This window comes from Rhamphochromis longiceps, linkage group LG2 (genome assembly GCF_057381845.1).
Source record: "Rhamphochromis longiceps isolate RC_006_pf linkage group LG2, R_longiceps_female_GT1.1, whole genome shotgun sequence".
Lineage (NCBI taxonomy): Eukaryota > Metazoa > Chordata > Actinopteri > Cichliformes > Cichlidae > Rhamphochromis > Rhamphochromis longiceps.
Genome location: NC_140558.1, coordinates 20,997,890 through 21,012,410, shown reverse-complemented (window position 1 = coordinate 21,012,410; position 14,521 = coordinate 20,997,890). Strand labels below are relative to the sequence as shown.

General features: G+C 50.2%; 1 protein-coding gene across 2 annotated transcripts in view; it reads left to right on the top strand.

Moving 5' to 3' along the window:
* arap3 (ArfGAP with RhoGAP domain, ankyrin repeat and PH domain 3) overlaps positions 1-14,277 on the top strand; it is a 29,842-nt gene extending 15,565 nt beyond the window's left edge. For both annotated transcript variants that reach the window (XM_085418932.1, XM_085418939.1), the window contains 23 exons: positions 465-550; positions 864-1,046; positions 1,785-1,920; positions 2,275-2,379; positions 3,073-3,226; positions 3,306-3,408; positions 3,588-3,786; positions 3,870-3,933; positions 4,013-4,176; positions 5,532-5,744; positions 5,924-6,029; positions 6,169-6,316; positions 10,052-10,120; positions 10,452-10,526; positions 10,611-10,728; positions 10,805-10,933; positions 11,014-11,150; positions 11,422-11,504; positions 11,881-11,916; positions 12,071-12,134; positions 12,211-12,348; positions 12,448-12,486; positions 12,561-14,277. In XM_085418932.1, the coding sequence (XP_085275058.1) occupies positions 465-550; positions 864-1,046; positions 1,785-1,920; positions 2,275-2,379; positions 3,073-3,226; positions 3,306-3,408; positions 3,588-3,786; positions 3,870-3,933; positions 4,013-4,176; positions 5,532-5,744; positions 5,924-6,029; positions 6,169-6,316; positions 10,052-10,120; positions 10,452-10,526; positions 10,611-10,728; positions 10,805-10,933; positions 11,014-11,150; positions 11,422-11,504; positions 11,881-11,916; positions 12,071-12,134; positions 12,211-12,348; positions 12,448-12,486; positions 12,561-13,043 (3,032 nt within the window). In that variant the 3' untranslated portion in view covers positions 13,044-14,277. The remainder of the gene's footprint in view (positions 1-464; positions 551-863; positions 1,047-1,784; positions 1,921-2,274; positions 2,380-3,072; positions 3,227-3,305; positions 3,409-3,587; positions 3,787-3,869; positions 3,934-4,012; positions 4,177-5,531; positions 5,745-5,923; positions 6,030-6,168; positions 6,317-10,051; positions 10,121-10,451; positions 10,527-10,610; positions 10,729-10,804; positions 10,934-11,013; positions 11,151-11,421; positions 11,505-11,880; positions 11,917-12,070; positions 12,135-12,210; positions 12,349-12,447; positions 12,487-12,560) is intronic.
* Positions 14,278-14,521: the final 244 nt, after the last annotated feature.

Here is a 14,521-nt window from a genome sequence, read left to right as displayed (position 1 = left end):
ACATTCCCAACAAGCAGCAACTAACAAAGCAGAAATGTAACCAACAACAACTGTAAGAACCTAACAACATGCACACACGCACGCACACACAGGTTCCCCACAGATCACCAGGGAAGCTGCTCTGAAGTCAGGAGGTCAGCATGGAGACCTGCAGCAGAAAGAAAAACACCACATGTTGAAGGTGAGGTTGTTTCTGTGGCTCACTGAAAATATCAGGCCAATAAACACACCTGCACAGGTAAACAGGAGCCTGTTTACCTGTGCAGACACGAATCACTGCAGGTGAAACTGCCACTTAGGAGACAAGTCTGTTAAGACTGCAAGATCGTCACCAGGTGATACATTGGTATTGTGCTAGTGTTTGGAGAAGTCAGTGATGAAACACACCAGTGTGTGTCACAGCTGTGTTTCCCACTGTGTGTGTGTGTGTGTGTGTGTGTGTGTGTGTGTGTGTGTGTGTGTAGGCCAGCACAGAGGGCTGGGCACGATGGTCTCCAAGGTTCAGAGTCTGAAACTGGACACGAGCGTGTGGAGCAACGAGATCGTTCAGGTGAGAGCGGCTTCAGGTGGCCTCTCGATCTGAGGTTGGTGTCAGTGCGGCTCTCTGCTGTTACAGGCTTTCAGCTGTAGGGGGGGTTAGTGGCAGGTGTAGTCTAACATCCACCTGTTTTTATGAAGTATTCACCTGTAAAGGTGGAAAAGCTTATTAAAGGACACTGAAGCTACTGAGAATGTGACAGAGAAGCTCTAAAGTACCAGCTCGGAGCAGCCGGTTCAGAACCAGCATTCACAGACGCCTGAAAGCAGAGCCGTGCTGTTGTGTTTGTTTGTTTGCTTATACTGTGTGTATGTTTGTGGGCCAGCTCTTCATCATGCTGGGGAACGACCGGGCCAACGACTTCTGGGCGGCCCGTCTGTCCGTCTCTGAGGAGTTGGACTGCGATGCGTCGGCTGAGCAGAGGAGAGAGTTCATCGCCCAGAAGTATCGCGAGGGTCGATACCGCCTTGCCCACCCGGCGTTCAGCAGCCAGGAGGAGCTGCTCAAGGTTTGCCCGACTGCTTTCATGAAATAAATACACTTAATGTTGGCATGCTGGGGTGAGAAGGGCCACAACAAGACGGGTCATAAAGGTTCATGCGTGAAATAGCTTCATGCAGCTTTAACTACAGCTGCATGCAGCTGCAACTGTGAACATAACTGAAGCTAGTTAGGACGCTGTAATGCACACATGTGGTGTGTGCGGTGTGGTGCTGGGAGAGCGCGTCAGCCTCATAGATCGTAATGTTGTAGATGAGGTCAGACTCAGACCGCAGCAAATCATAAGCAGCTGCTCTTTGTGTGGGGGGAGCCTTTTTCCAGAGTGCACAGGGGCTCAGTGACCAAATGTTTAAAGCATCAGAGACGAAGATAAAAGCAGCTGGTAGATAAAAACAGGAGGCTTCGACTCACTCACACCTTTCGTCTAAGAAACTTCTGCATCAAAAGGTCAAAGGTTACCCTGATCAGCTGACATGCTGATCCAAACATTTAAAGCCTTAATAAACAATCGCGAAACAGAATCACAGCAGCACAGCCATGAGTCTGTCTCAGACACGCACACACTGAGTTACTGTCAGTCTATAGTACATCTGTGACATCATCAGAAGATGGCTCCTGCGTTTGTGTGTCCGGGTTCGCAGGGCCTGAGGTTTCCATGGCAGCAAACAGCAATAACAACGATGATGATGTGATAGTGTGCAGAGATGGTTCTGGTGTTGACGATGATACTTCGTGTCTCCAACAGGTTCTGTGTTCAGCCGTCTCTGAGCAGACTCTCCTGAAAACGGTGACTCAGATTTTCTCAGAGGCGGAGTCAGCTCACCTCGCCAACGACTCCAACGGCCGCCACCCCCACCTAGCGGATCACTGCAGCACATCAGGTTGGACTCTACTGTGCTCTGCTGTACTCTAATGCACTCTGCAGTGTTGAGCTGCGAGGAAGCAGGGCGTTGTATTTGATCCGATTAAATTCAACGTGTGAAGTCGGTGACTGAGCTCGGTGCGGAGCAGCGTTGGCGCTGAAGGTCAGCCGCTCCGTTATCAGTGCTGTCCTGCAGGGAGGCTTTCTCACTGTCACGCTCGGCTTCACTGAGCAGTTTTCCGAGTGTTGGCTCAGCAGAAGAACACCTGCGTCAGTGTCAGTTTGCTCCAGACGCAGCTGTGCAATATTTCTCTTTCGTTGATGTGATTGGCTGACGGTGTTTATCTGATAATGTTGTGCTTTTATCGGTCAGATCCCAGCGTCTACGATGAAATCATGCAGCCGATTCTTCACTCTGGGTACCTCTACAAGTCGAGCTCTGCCAACAGAGGAACAATGTCCAGAAAAAACAGAGAAGGTAGGAAGAGGCGGGGTCAGAGGGTTTAAGGTTTAAACAGTCCTCAGATCAGAACAAAGAGGCGGTAAACGCCTCCAACACCTGCCAAAATTCACCTAAACCAAAAACTGTCAGAGACGTTTTCAGGTCTTCAGCAGGTTTCTGCTTCAGTGTTCAGGCTCAGAGCACAGGGCGGGATGTTAGCTGTGTTAGCTCACAAAGGCTGCTGGCTTGGTACCACAGACCAGGACGTTGTAGCACGAGCTTGAAATGTGGTGTTTTTTAACGTCATCTCTTTTCAAACATCTCTTTTCCCTCAACATAAGGATTATCTGATTTCTGAGCAGTGCTGACAAAGTAAAAGTTGCTCCTTAGACGTTTATTCAGATTGTGGTTTTGTTTCGCCCCGACGGCTGAAGCGCAGCTTCCAAACTCCATCAGATTCTCTGAGCCGTGTGCGCACTGGCAGCAAACACAAAGGAATTCTGGGAATTCTTGTGGAATTTGAGGCTACGCTGATACGATAACAATCAGAGCAGACTACAGCCACTCTGTAGCATCGTGACGTAGCTGTCGACGTATGCAGAATCATTTATGGCACTGACAGTTTGCTTCACCGCCCGCCTGTGAGCAGCACTAATGTTGCAGATGAAGAGGAGGGGAACGAACATTCATAGCTGAGTCTCGTGTAAAATTCTCTGTTCTCATCATCAGACTTCCAGAAGTTCTGGTGCTCGGTGGATCAGTCTCTGGTCTTCTACGAGTCGGATCGATCAGCTGATCCCAGCCTGCAGATCAGCGCTAAAGACATCGTGTGTTTGGGCGTCAGTCGACCCGACTCCTCCAACAACAACGGATTCATTGACAGGTTTTTATTCGCCAAGCTCCACGGTTAAACAGAAAGCTCAGATGGTCAGCCTGGTCAAACTCAAACTTTTCTCCCTCAGGTTTCGTTACACCTTCGAGTTGTATCTGACGTCGGAGAAACTCTTTCAGTTTGGCTTGGAAGCGTCCGACGAGCTGCACAGCTGGACCAAAGCCATCGGAAAGGTCTGCGCCGCATTTCGTCTGCATCCTCCTCACAGAGCAGCTGAACACGTTTGTTCTGCTGTTCATGTTACAAACAATCAAATAAATAATGTTACAAAATTGTTCTAACACAAAATATTTTCCCTAAAAACTTCCTTGAATAAAAAACTGATCCATGTTTGTGCTGCGACCGTCACCAGGCTGCCACGCCGCTCAGCTGTCACTGCCTGCTGACCCGAGAGTTTGAACGGGTCGGGCTTCTACGGTACCGGGCGATGCTGGACCCTCAGCAGTGGAAGGAGGCTTACTTTGTCCTGCAGAAGTCCAACCTGTTCATCTGTCCCCGCAACGACGGCGCCGCCGAGGACATCATCAACCTCAACCGCCTGCAGGAGCTGAGTATGTGTGCTGGTCCCGGTCCGGGTCCTGGTGAATAGTTCTGATGGAGTCTGATTGTTATTGACGGAGCGCTCTGTGTTCAGGTATCACCTCCGAGATGGAGAACCAGGAGAAGAAAGACATCCTGGTCCTGGTGGAAAAAGGAAGGTGAGTGTTTGTCTGGTCTAGGCTTCAGTTTGTTGTCTGCTTCACATTTTGACGCACATGCGTTCGGTGTTCCCGTCAGAACGCTCCACCTGCAGGGCGTCGGTCGCGCAGACTTCTCTCTGTGGTACTCCGACATTCAGCGAGCAGCCGGCGGTAAAGGAAATGCTCTGAGAGACCAGCAGATGAGCAGGAACGACATCCCCATCATCGTGGACAGCTGCATCGCCTTCATCACACAGTACGGTGAGGAAGACTGACAGACAGACTTTCCTTGTTGGTAAGGGTTGGGGTTAGGAGACTGTAGCTACGCCACTGTGGGCTCTGCTGCTGATGGAGGATCGTCTGATTAAACTGAACTGAAGAGGTGGAGGAAGCTTCAGGTCTCAATGGTGACAGGACAGTGAGATGAACAGAGCCTCTAACCCTCCTCAGGTCATTTTAAATAAATGAAAATATTTGGAAAAATGCACTTCTGAAGTACTTTTATGGCACCGTGCTCACTCACTCGTGAGCTGCTGCAACATGAATCAAATGGCTGAGTTGCCACCTCAGCATGCAGGCAGCTTCTATAGAGTCTTGCTAATGACCTGCTAGTTGTATTCAGGTGTGTTGCAGCAGGGACACATGGAAAAGTTTCAGGACAGCGGCCCTCGAGGACTGGAGTTTGAGTTAGACGATACAGTTCACGTACTTCCTTTTGACCCTGGGGCCTAACCATGTAAACACTGGATTTCAAAGGATGTGAAGACCTTTTATTCGCTCACACATGAGAAAACGATCATTTAAAGACTGATTATCATCTTAATAATTCAGACTATTTTAGATATCTCCAATTGAGGACCTACTTCCAGCAGAACATTGTCACCAGAACTGATCTATATGATCCAATACTGATCCTTCTTCGTGGAAACAGGTAAGGCTGCGAGGGTTTTGACAAAGAAGCCTCACTCTACGGGCTGTGATAAAGAAAATGAAGGAAACATTTCAATATTAAATGAAGAATCGTTGGACGAATGTTCCTCCTTGTGGAAATGTACAAATTCCAGTATATGTCCAGCTGGAAATGTCTGATGTGTTTTTTCATCTGGACACAGGTACACTGTTGGAGGTTAGGTGGGCCGTTGGCACATGTTTTGGGGCTTCCCTATTATTAAACCCGTAAAACTTTAGTCAGTATATTTAAGGTAAATAACATACCTTTATAATTTTCTACCATACTCGTCTGCTGGGTAGAAAAGGTGCTTCTAGCAGGTGATTAACCCAAGCAAACCTGCGCTCCTCCCCGATGAGCTGCTTGAGTTTAGGAGGAGGAGGAGCAGTGTGTTAGATGCATTGTGAAGACTGAACCTCACTGCATGGTTCTTCTGCCGTTGTCATCAGGACGACTTGCTGCCGGGTTGAACTTGGCGTGTTTTTCCCTGCAGGATGTTTTAGAGCCAGAAGAAAAACCCTGCAGACCAGCTTATGTGTGATTTTACTGTTTCTGCTGATAAATGATGTGCTCAGATGTGATGAAAGAGGCACGCAGCTCTGTTCCCCTGGTTTCTCATGTCAGGATAACAGAGCCGTGTGACCGAAGCCGCTCTGGGTCTGTGCAGGTCTGGGTCACGAAGGCATCTACAGGAAGAACGGAGCCAAATCCAGGATCAAGCTGCTGATGGAGGAGTTCCGCAGAGACGCTCGAAACGTCAAGCTGCGGATCGGGGACCACTTCATCGAGGACGTGACCGACGTACTGAAGAGGTTCTTCAGAGAGATCGATGACCCAATCTTCATGGTCGACCTCCACCCACTGTGGCAGGAAGCTGCCAGTGAGTCCACCTTTCTTCTGAGCGGTGCTTCTGCTGTCAGGGTTCAGGTCCAGACCACAACCCGAACATCACCTGATTTTACTTATATTTCAGGGACGGTCGGCGGTACACCTTCAGCTGATTGTAATTTGTCTAAATGAGTGATTGGTGTCTGTAACGAGTTTGTTCTTCATGCTCAGAAATCCCTCAGAGGCGTGCGAGGCTGGACCGTTACAAAGACATCATCCGCACTCTACCCCGAGTCAACCGGACCACCCTGGCTGCTCTCATCAGTCACCTGTACAGGTGAGCTCCCTAAGAAGCTGCACTGGTTACACCTGGTGGGGGTGGGGCTTAGGAACTTGCCTTTTTGTAGAAAACAGCAGGTGAGTGTAGGACACTGAGCCAAACGATGAGTCTAAAGAGGTTACCTGCGGTTCTTCAGGGTCCAGAAGTGCGCAGATCTGAACCAGATGTGCACCAAGAACCTATCGCTGCTCTTCGCTCCAAGTCTGTTCCAGACGGATGGGAAAGGTGAGCATGAGGTGAAGATCGTGGAGGACCTGATAGACAACTACCTGTACGTCTTTGAAGTGAGTAAGCCGTAGGGGCACACCAACACGTTCCCCCGTGTGTGACGTTCCCCCGTGTGTGACGTTGTCCTGTGTGTGACGTTCTCCTGTGTGTGACGTTCTCCTGAGTGTGAGGTTCTCCTGTGTGACGTTCTCCCGTGTGTGACGTTCTCCTCTCTGTGTCATGTTCCCCCGTGTGTGACATTGTCCTGGGTGTGACGTTCTCCTGAGTGACGTTCTCCTGTGTGTGTCGTTCTCCTGTGTGTGACGTTCTCCTCTCTTTGTCATGTTCCCCCGTGTGTGACGTTGTCCCGTGTGTGACGTTGTCCCGTGTGTGACGTTGTCCCGTGTGACGTTCTCCTGTGTGTGAGGTTCTCCTTTGTGTGAGGTTCTCCTGAGTGTGACGTTCTCCTGTGTGTGACGTTCTCCTGTGTGTGACGTTCTCCTGTGTGTGAGGTACTCCTGTGTGTGAGGTTCTCCTGAGTGTGAGGTTCTCCTGAGTGTGACGTTTTCCTGTGTGTGACGTTGTCCTCTGTGTCTCATGTTCCCTCGTGTGTGACGTTTTCCTGTGTGCGACGTTCTCCTGTGTGTGAGGTTCTCCTGTGTGTGACGTTCTCCTGTGTGTGACGTTCTCCTGAGTGTGACGTTCTCCTGTGTGTGAGGTTCTCCTGTGTGTGAGGTTCTCCTGTGTGTGAGGTTCTCCTGAGTGTGAGGTTCTCCTGAGTGTGACGTTTTCCTGTGTGTGACGTTGTCCTCTGTGTCATGTTCCCTCGTGTGTGATGTTGTCCTGTGTGCGACGTTCTCCTGTGTGTGAGGTTCTCCTGTGTGTGACGTTCTCCTGTGTGTGACGTTCTCCTGTGTGTGACGTTCTCCTGTGTGTGAGGTTCTCCTGAGTGTGACATTTTCCTGTGTGTGACGTTGTCCTCTGTGTCATGTTCCCTCGTGTGTGACGTTCTCCTGAGTGTGACGTTTTCCTGTGTGTGACGTTCTCCTGAGTGTGACGTTCTCCTGTGTGTGACGTTCTCCTGAGTGTGACGTTTTCCTGTGTGCGACGTTCTCCTGAGTGTGACGTTCTCCTGTGTGTGACGTTCTCCTGAGTGTGACGTTCTCCTGTGTGTGACGTTCTCCTGAGTGTGACGTTTTCCTGTGTGTGACGTTCTCCTGAGTGTGACGTTTTCCTGTGTGTGACGTTGTCCTCTGTGTCATGTTCCCTCGTGTGTGATGTTGTCCTGTGTGCGACGTTCTCCTGTGTGTGAGGTTCTCCTGTGTGTGACGTTCTCCTGTGTGTGACGTTCTCCTGTGTGTGACGTTCTCCTGAGTGTGACGTTTTCCTGTGTGTGACGTTGTCCTCTGTGTCATGTTCCCTCGTGTGTGACGTTCTCCTGTGTGTGAGGTTCTCCTTTGTGTGAGGTTCTCCTTTGTGTGAGGTTCTCCTGTGTGTGACGTTCTCCTGTGTGTGACGTTCTCCTGTGTGTGAGGTACTCCTGTGTGTGAGGTTCTCCTGAGTGTGAGGTTCTCCTGAGTGTGACGTTTTCCTGTGTGTGACGTTGTCCTCTGTGTCTCATGTTCCCTCGTGTGTGATGTTGTCCTCCCTGTCTCATGTTCCCTCGTGTGTGACGTTTTCCTGTGTGCGACGTTCTCCTGTGTGTGAGGTTCTCCTGTGTGTGACGTTCTCCTGTGTGTGACGTTCTCCTGAGTGTGACGTTCTCCTGTGTGTGAGGTTCTCCTGTGTGTGAGGTTCTCCTGAGTGTGAGGTTCTCCTGAGTGTGACGTTTTCCTGTGTGTGACGTTCTCCTGTGTGTGAGGTTCTCCTGAGTGTGACGTTTTCCTGTGTGTGACGTTGTCCTCTGTGTCATGTTCCCTCGTGTGTGATGTTGTCCTGTGTGCGACGTTCTCCTGTGTGTGAGGTTCTCCTGTGTGTGACGTTCTCCTGTGTGTGACGTTCTCCTGTGTGTGAGGTTCTCCTGAGTGTGACGTTTTCCTGTGTGTGACGTTGTCCTCTGTGTCATGTTCCCTCGTGTGTGACGTTCTCCTGAGTGTGACGTTTTCCTGTGTGTGACGTTCTCCTGAGTGTGACGTTCTCCTGTGTGTGACGTTCTCCTGAGTGTGACGTTTTCCTGTGTGCGACGTTCTCCTGAGTGTGACGTTCTCCTGTGTGTGACGTTCTCCTGAGTGTGACGTTTTCCTGTGTGTGACGTTCTCCTGAGTGTGACGTTTTCCTGTGTGCGACGTTCTCCTGTGTGTGACGTTCTCCTGAGTGTGACGTTTTCCTGTGTGCGACGTTCTCCTGAGTGTGACGTTCTCCTGTGTGTGACGTTCTCCTGAGTGTGACGTTTTCCTGTGTGTGACGTTGTCCTCTGTGTGATGTTCCCTCGTGTGTGATGTTGTCCTGTGTGCGACGTTCTCCTGAGTGTGACGTTTTCCTGTGTGTGACGTTGTCCTCTGTGTGATGTTCCCTCGTGTGTGATGTTGTCCTGTGTGTGACGTTCTCCTGAGTGTGACGTTTTCCTGTGTGTGACGTTGTCCTCTGTGTCATGTTCCCTCGTGTGTGACGTTTTCCTGTGTGCGACGTTCTCCTGAGTGTGACGTTCTCCTGTGTGTGACGTTCTCCTGAGTGTGACGTTTTCCTGTGTGTGACGTTGTCCTCTGTGTCATGTTCCCTCGTGTGTGACGTTGTCCTCCCTGTCTCATGTTCCCTCGTGTGTGACGTTTTCCTGTGTGCGACGTTCTCCTGTGTGTGACGTTGTCCTGTGTGTGACGTTCTCCTGAGTGTCGTTCTCCTGTGTTTGACGTTCTCCTCTCTGTGTCATGTACCCCCGTGTGTGACGTTCTCCTGTGTGTGACGTTCTCCTGAGTGTCGTTCTCCTGTGTGTGTCGTTCTCCTGTGTGTGACGTTCTCCTGTGTGTGTCGTTCTCCTGAGTGTGACGTTCTCCTGTGTGTGTCGTTCTCCTGAGTGAAGTTCTCCTGAGTGTGAGGTTCTCCTGTGTGTGTCGTTCTCCTGAGTGAAGTTCTCCTGAGTGTGAGGTTCTCCTGTGTGTGAGGTTCTCCTGTGTGTGAGGTTCTCCTGAGTGTGACGTTTTCCTGTGTGCGACGTTCTCCTGTGTGTGAGGTTCTCCTGTGTGTGAGGTTCTCCTGAGTGTGAGGGTCTCCTGAGTGTGACGTTTTCCTGTGTGTGACGTTGTCCTCTGTGTCATGTTCCCTCGTGTGTGATGTTGTCCTCCCTGTCTCATGTTCCCTCGTGTGTGACGTTTTCCTGTGTGTGACGTTGTCCTCCCTGTCTCATGTTCCCTCGTGTGTGACGTTTTCCTGTGTGCGACGTTCTCCTGTGTGTGACGTTGTCCTGTGTGTGACGTTCTCCTGAGTGTCGTTCTCCTGTGTTTGACGTTCTCCTCTCTGTGTCATGTACCCCCGTGTGTGACGTTCTCCTGTGTGTGACGTTCTCCTGTGTGTGACGTTCTCCTGAGTGTCGTTCTCCTGTGTGTGACGTTCTCCTGTGTGTGTCGTTCTCCTGAGTGAAGTTCTCCTGAGTGTGACGTTCTCCTGTGTGTGTCGTTCTCCTGAGTGAAGTTCTCCTGAGTGTCGTTCTCCTGTGTGTGACGTTCTCCTCTCTTTGTCATGTTCTCCTGTGTGTGACGTTGTCCTGTGTGTGACGTTCTCCTGAGTGTCGTTCTCCTGTGTGTGACGTTCTCCTCTCTTTGTCATGTTCCCCTGTGTGTGACGGTGTCCCGTGTGTGACGTTCTGTTTTGTGTTTCAGATCGATGAGGAGCATCAGACCCAGATTGAGCTGGAAATCAGCCTCATCACCACCTGGAAGGACACTCAGGTACACAAACTCACTCTTGCACAGACACACAGGTGAACCATAGAACGTAGAACATGTGTTAAGTGTTTCATTCAGCGTCCTGGTCTCTGGGACCAACGTGATCATCCGTCTCTATCCCAGCATCCTGTTGCCCCACCCTCTGCATGTCCTCCTTCACTACACCCATGAACCTCCTCTGAGGCCTTCCTCCTCTCCTCCTGCCTGGCAGCTCCATCTTCATCATCCTTTGTGCGATGCGTTCCCTCAGCCGGTCCTCGGCGGTTCCTTTTAAAGTTTAGCTGATTTTGCCTCTGTGTCTGAAACCGCCGCCTGATTGGTTGATTCTGTACAGCTCTCTCAGGCCGGTGATCTGATCATTGAAATCTATCTGGAGATGAAGATACCCGACTGCTGCATAACTCTCAAAGTAAGGCTGGGCATCGTTAATCAGAACTTTTATTGATAGCAATAATGACAATTACTAAAGCTGTGTGACCTCTGACCCGTGCAGGTGTCTCCCACCATGTGTGCTGAGGAGCTGACCAATCAGGTTCTGTACATGAGGAACGTCCCAGCTGGGGACAAAGACGTCTGGATGACGTTCGAGGCCATCGAGGACGGTCAGCTGGGTGAGCAAACACTCCTGTCTCTCTCAGGAGGTCAGAGGTCACCTGTCTCACATGTTGGTTGTTGTCATGTTTCTAGAGCGTCCGTTACACCCCAAAGAGAAGGTCCTGGAGCAAGCTCTGCAGTGGTGTAAGATGGCCGACCCGAGCTCCGCCTACCTGGTGGTGAAGAGGGTCCCTAAAGGAGAAGGCATCACTCTCCTCACCTGTAGGTGGACACAGCTGTGCAATAATAAGCTTCTGATGTTGCATTAATGGCTAACGTGTCCACCTGTGTGTGCCTGTCAGCCTATAAGAGCGAGATCATGAAGGTGGGTCTGCTGAGGTGTCGCGAGGAGCCTCCGAAGCTCCTTCAGGGGACCAGGTTCCAGGAGAGAACGTTCCAGATTCGACACCACAAACTGCTGCTGCTCAAAGACAAGAAGGTAGTCGGGAACAGTAGACAGCAGTAAAACAAACAGTTAAAAAAGAATAGAATAGAATAGATATCATTGTACATGGACAACAAAACTGTAGGCGCTCCACACCAACTGTGGCCGAATACTTAACAAACAGGAGAAATGTGTACAAAATACTGGAGAACAAGAAGACGAGTAACACCTGGGAAAACATTAAAAACCAAAATAAGAACAGAAAACCAGCAAATCTCAGTAAGACAATAGTAAAAAACAAAAGTCTCAACATCTGTGTCTGCAGAGCATCAAACCTGAGAAGGAGTGGGCTCTGAAGTCCTTAAAGATCTACATCGGCATCCGCAAGAAGCTGAAGGCTCCAACCAGGTAACACACACAAGTCTGGTTTGCTATCCTCGTGGGGACCTCCCATTGACATAATGCTTTTCCTAGCTGCTTACCCTAACCATCAAAAATGAATGACTAACACTGACCCTACACCTAAACCGAACTCAAATGTAGCTTCACACATAAACCACATTTTGAGTGTGAAAAATGGCCTCAACCCTGGGCTGTTGGTCCCCACCAGTATAGTAAGAACCCGTACACACAAACACACACACACAAACACACAGACACACACCCACACGCACATAGACACACACATACACACACTCATGCACACACATGCACACACACACTCCTGCAGTCTGAACTGAGCACTAAGCGTCAGAGGCTGATGGCTTGTGTGTTTCCTGTGCAGGTGGGGCTTCACAGTGATGTCAGACAAACACCAGCTGTAAGTATCAGGGCTCACCTGTCCTCCTCAGCGTCACACTCACCTGCAGCTGATGTTTGACTCAGTCACACATGGACGTTGTGCATTAAAATAAAAGCTCTGAGGGTTTGAGTTTTGCATGAAGTCAAAAGTATCTGCCCCTCCCCTCCACCAGGTACCTGTGCTGCAGCAGTGAGGCCGAGCTGTGGGATTGGATCACGAGCCTTCTCAGAGCTCAGGTACGTTTACCTGCACACTGGTCTGGGATCAGCCGTCGCTCCTGTGCTGGCCATCATGGATGTGCTTCTGTTGCAGAACGATGACCCGGGTCCTCCAGTGCTGCGCCGCCACTCCTCCTCTGACATCTCCAAGCAGAAGTTCGGAACGATGCCGCTCGTCCCCATCAGAGGAGACGAGAGCAATAGCAGCATGCTGTCGGCCAATCAGACGCTGGTTAGGGTCCAAATCTCTGCTGTTTCTCAGACATGCTCAGTAAACTCTCACAGGTCAAATGCACAAACCCGTCATCTGTACTTTGTCTTCCCCCTGCAGAGGAAACTACACGACCGGAGAACTCTCTCCATGTACTTTGTAAGTACTCTGTACTTCCTCTCGTCTCACTCGTGAGCCTGTAGTTTAACCTTGGGTCTCGTGTGTGTCTCCAGCCCATGAAGGTCCAGCAGGACTCGTTCGAGGAACGCTCGGAGTCTCCTGACCTGCCTGAGCCGCTCTATGAGGAGGTCGGCGACTTCGGCCTGCAGGTCCTGAAGTCTCTGGAGACCAGCTTCCTGTCCAGCAGCATCGCAGAGACCCAGGAAGTGCCAGACCACCCCCCACTCAGGTTGGTTCCCGTGGAGTCCAGAGATTTGGATCACATGATCATCCCGGAAGTAGTCCGGATGGCGAGAGGCTCCGTGGAGACTCTGGAGCAGAGCAGCAGCAGTAGCGGAGGAGCCGGCGGAGGCGATGGAGATGCAGGCTCTCCAGATTCAGATGCTGCCAGCCAGCCTGCAGTGAGAAGCAGGCAGACGCTGATGGGAGTCTGCACGCCATCGCAGGAACTGCTCCTGCAAGAGCTGTCCTCCGCCTTCATCAAGAATACCACGGAGGAGGAGCGGGAGGAAGAGGAGAGGCCCTACGATGTCTGAGGACCGAACAGTGGAGTCACATGATCTCCCTCCATTCACAGCACGCCAGCAGTCGACTCAAGGTAGCCATTCAGGTTACAGAGACAACGATCACATGACCTCATACAGGACCCGTCAGGCAGACTTTACTGTAAAAGCTGCGGCTGAGGAGGGCCATGTGATTCGGCCGCCTGTAGGTGATTGGAGCTCAGTTCGGGGCTGTACTAACATCAGTGGCTCTCTGACTTTTTCAGCCTGTGTGTGTGCAGCGTCCTCTGCAGCCAGGAGAGGGCGCTGTATCAGTTTGTACTTAACAGACTGAGAGCTGAGTGTTCTCTTTATGTAACAGGAAGTTTGATCACACGTGTTTAATTGTGAATGACTCACAAACGGTGAAAAATGTTTTTATGATATTTTAATGTTTCCAACGAGTCTAATCTGATATCTCACATCAGTAACCTTCTCTAACCTGTCAGTTCAAATACTCGATGAAGCTCACACAGGTAAAGGAGGAAGGTGTCACAGGTAACCCACAGCGCTGTTCCTGCGGATGTGTTTAAATAAAGTTAGAAGAGACTAAGTGACAGAGAGCCGGCTTCAGTGACGACTCTGGGATTACACATCAGATTACACAAACGATGACATCATGGAAACGCGGAGCTGTGAAGATTAAATTGAAGTAAACGAGCTGCAACGTGTGGAACAAATCAAACTGTGAACACAGTTGGTCACATCTAAACGCAGGCGCCTCATTGGTCAGTTCTACACGTCTGTGTGTAAAGTGACCAATGAGGCGCCTGCCTCAGTCTTAAATTGGCTGTCTGGAAGTCATGCGTTGGTTTGGCGCCTCCTGCTGGGACAGTGTAACGTGTTCTTCCTGTCGCTCTGTCAGTGCTAATGCTGCATTTCCTGTGAGGATTTCATAATAAAAGTCATGTGATGATCCAGCTGGAGTTCATAGTACTGCAGTACTTCCATCAGTTATCACTTTGTATTAGTTTGGAAGCTGTATGAACATTTTTATAGACATGTTAATCATATAAAGACACTTGTAAACATATCTGCAGTAACACACACGTGTGTATTTATGGGAGTGTTTCCCAGTAGCCACAGTGTTCCAGTAAAGCTGCTGGTGAGGCCAGACTGGCCTCACTGGTTTGTGTTGCTGAAACCTCTGTGTGCTCATGTTCCTGTACAGATTTGGGATGTGTTATTAAAATGCTGGTTTGCTGCAAATTGATTGGTTCAGAGCTGTCATGCCTTATCCAATATTTCCTCTTATTCTGAAAAGCTTCCTCTTGATGGCTTGGCAGGATGTGATGCAGAGAGCGAGCAGCAGGTATTCAAACATTCTGCAGGGAAGTCTTCTTACAGAGAAACTGCTTCCTCCGAGGGAAGGGTCCTCGTGTCAGAGTGTGGACAGCCTCTCAAAGAAGCCGAATTAATCAGATCTGAGAGCAAACTCGAACACAAAGATCACATCCAACTTTATTTATTCA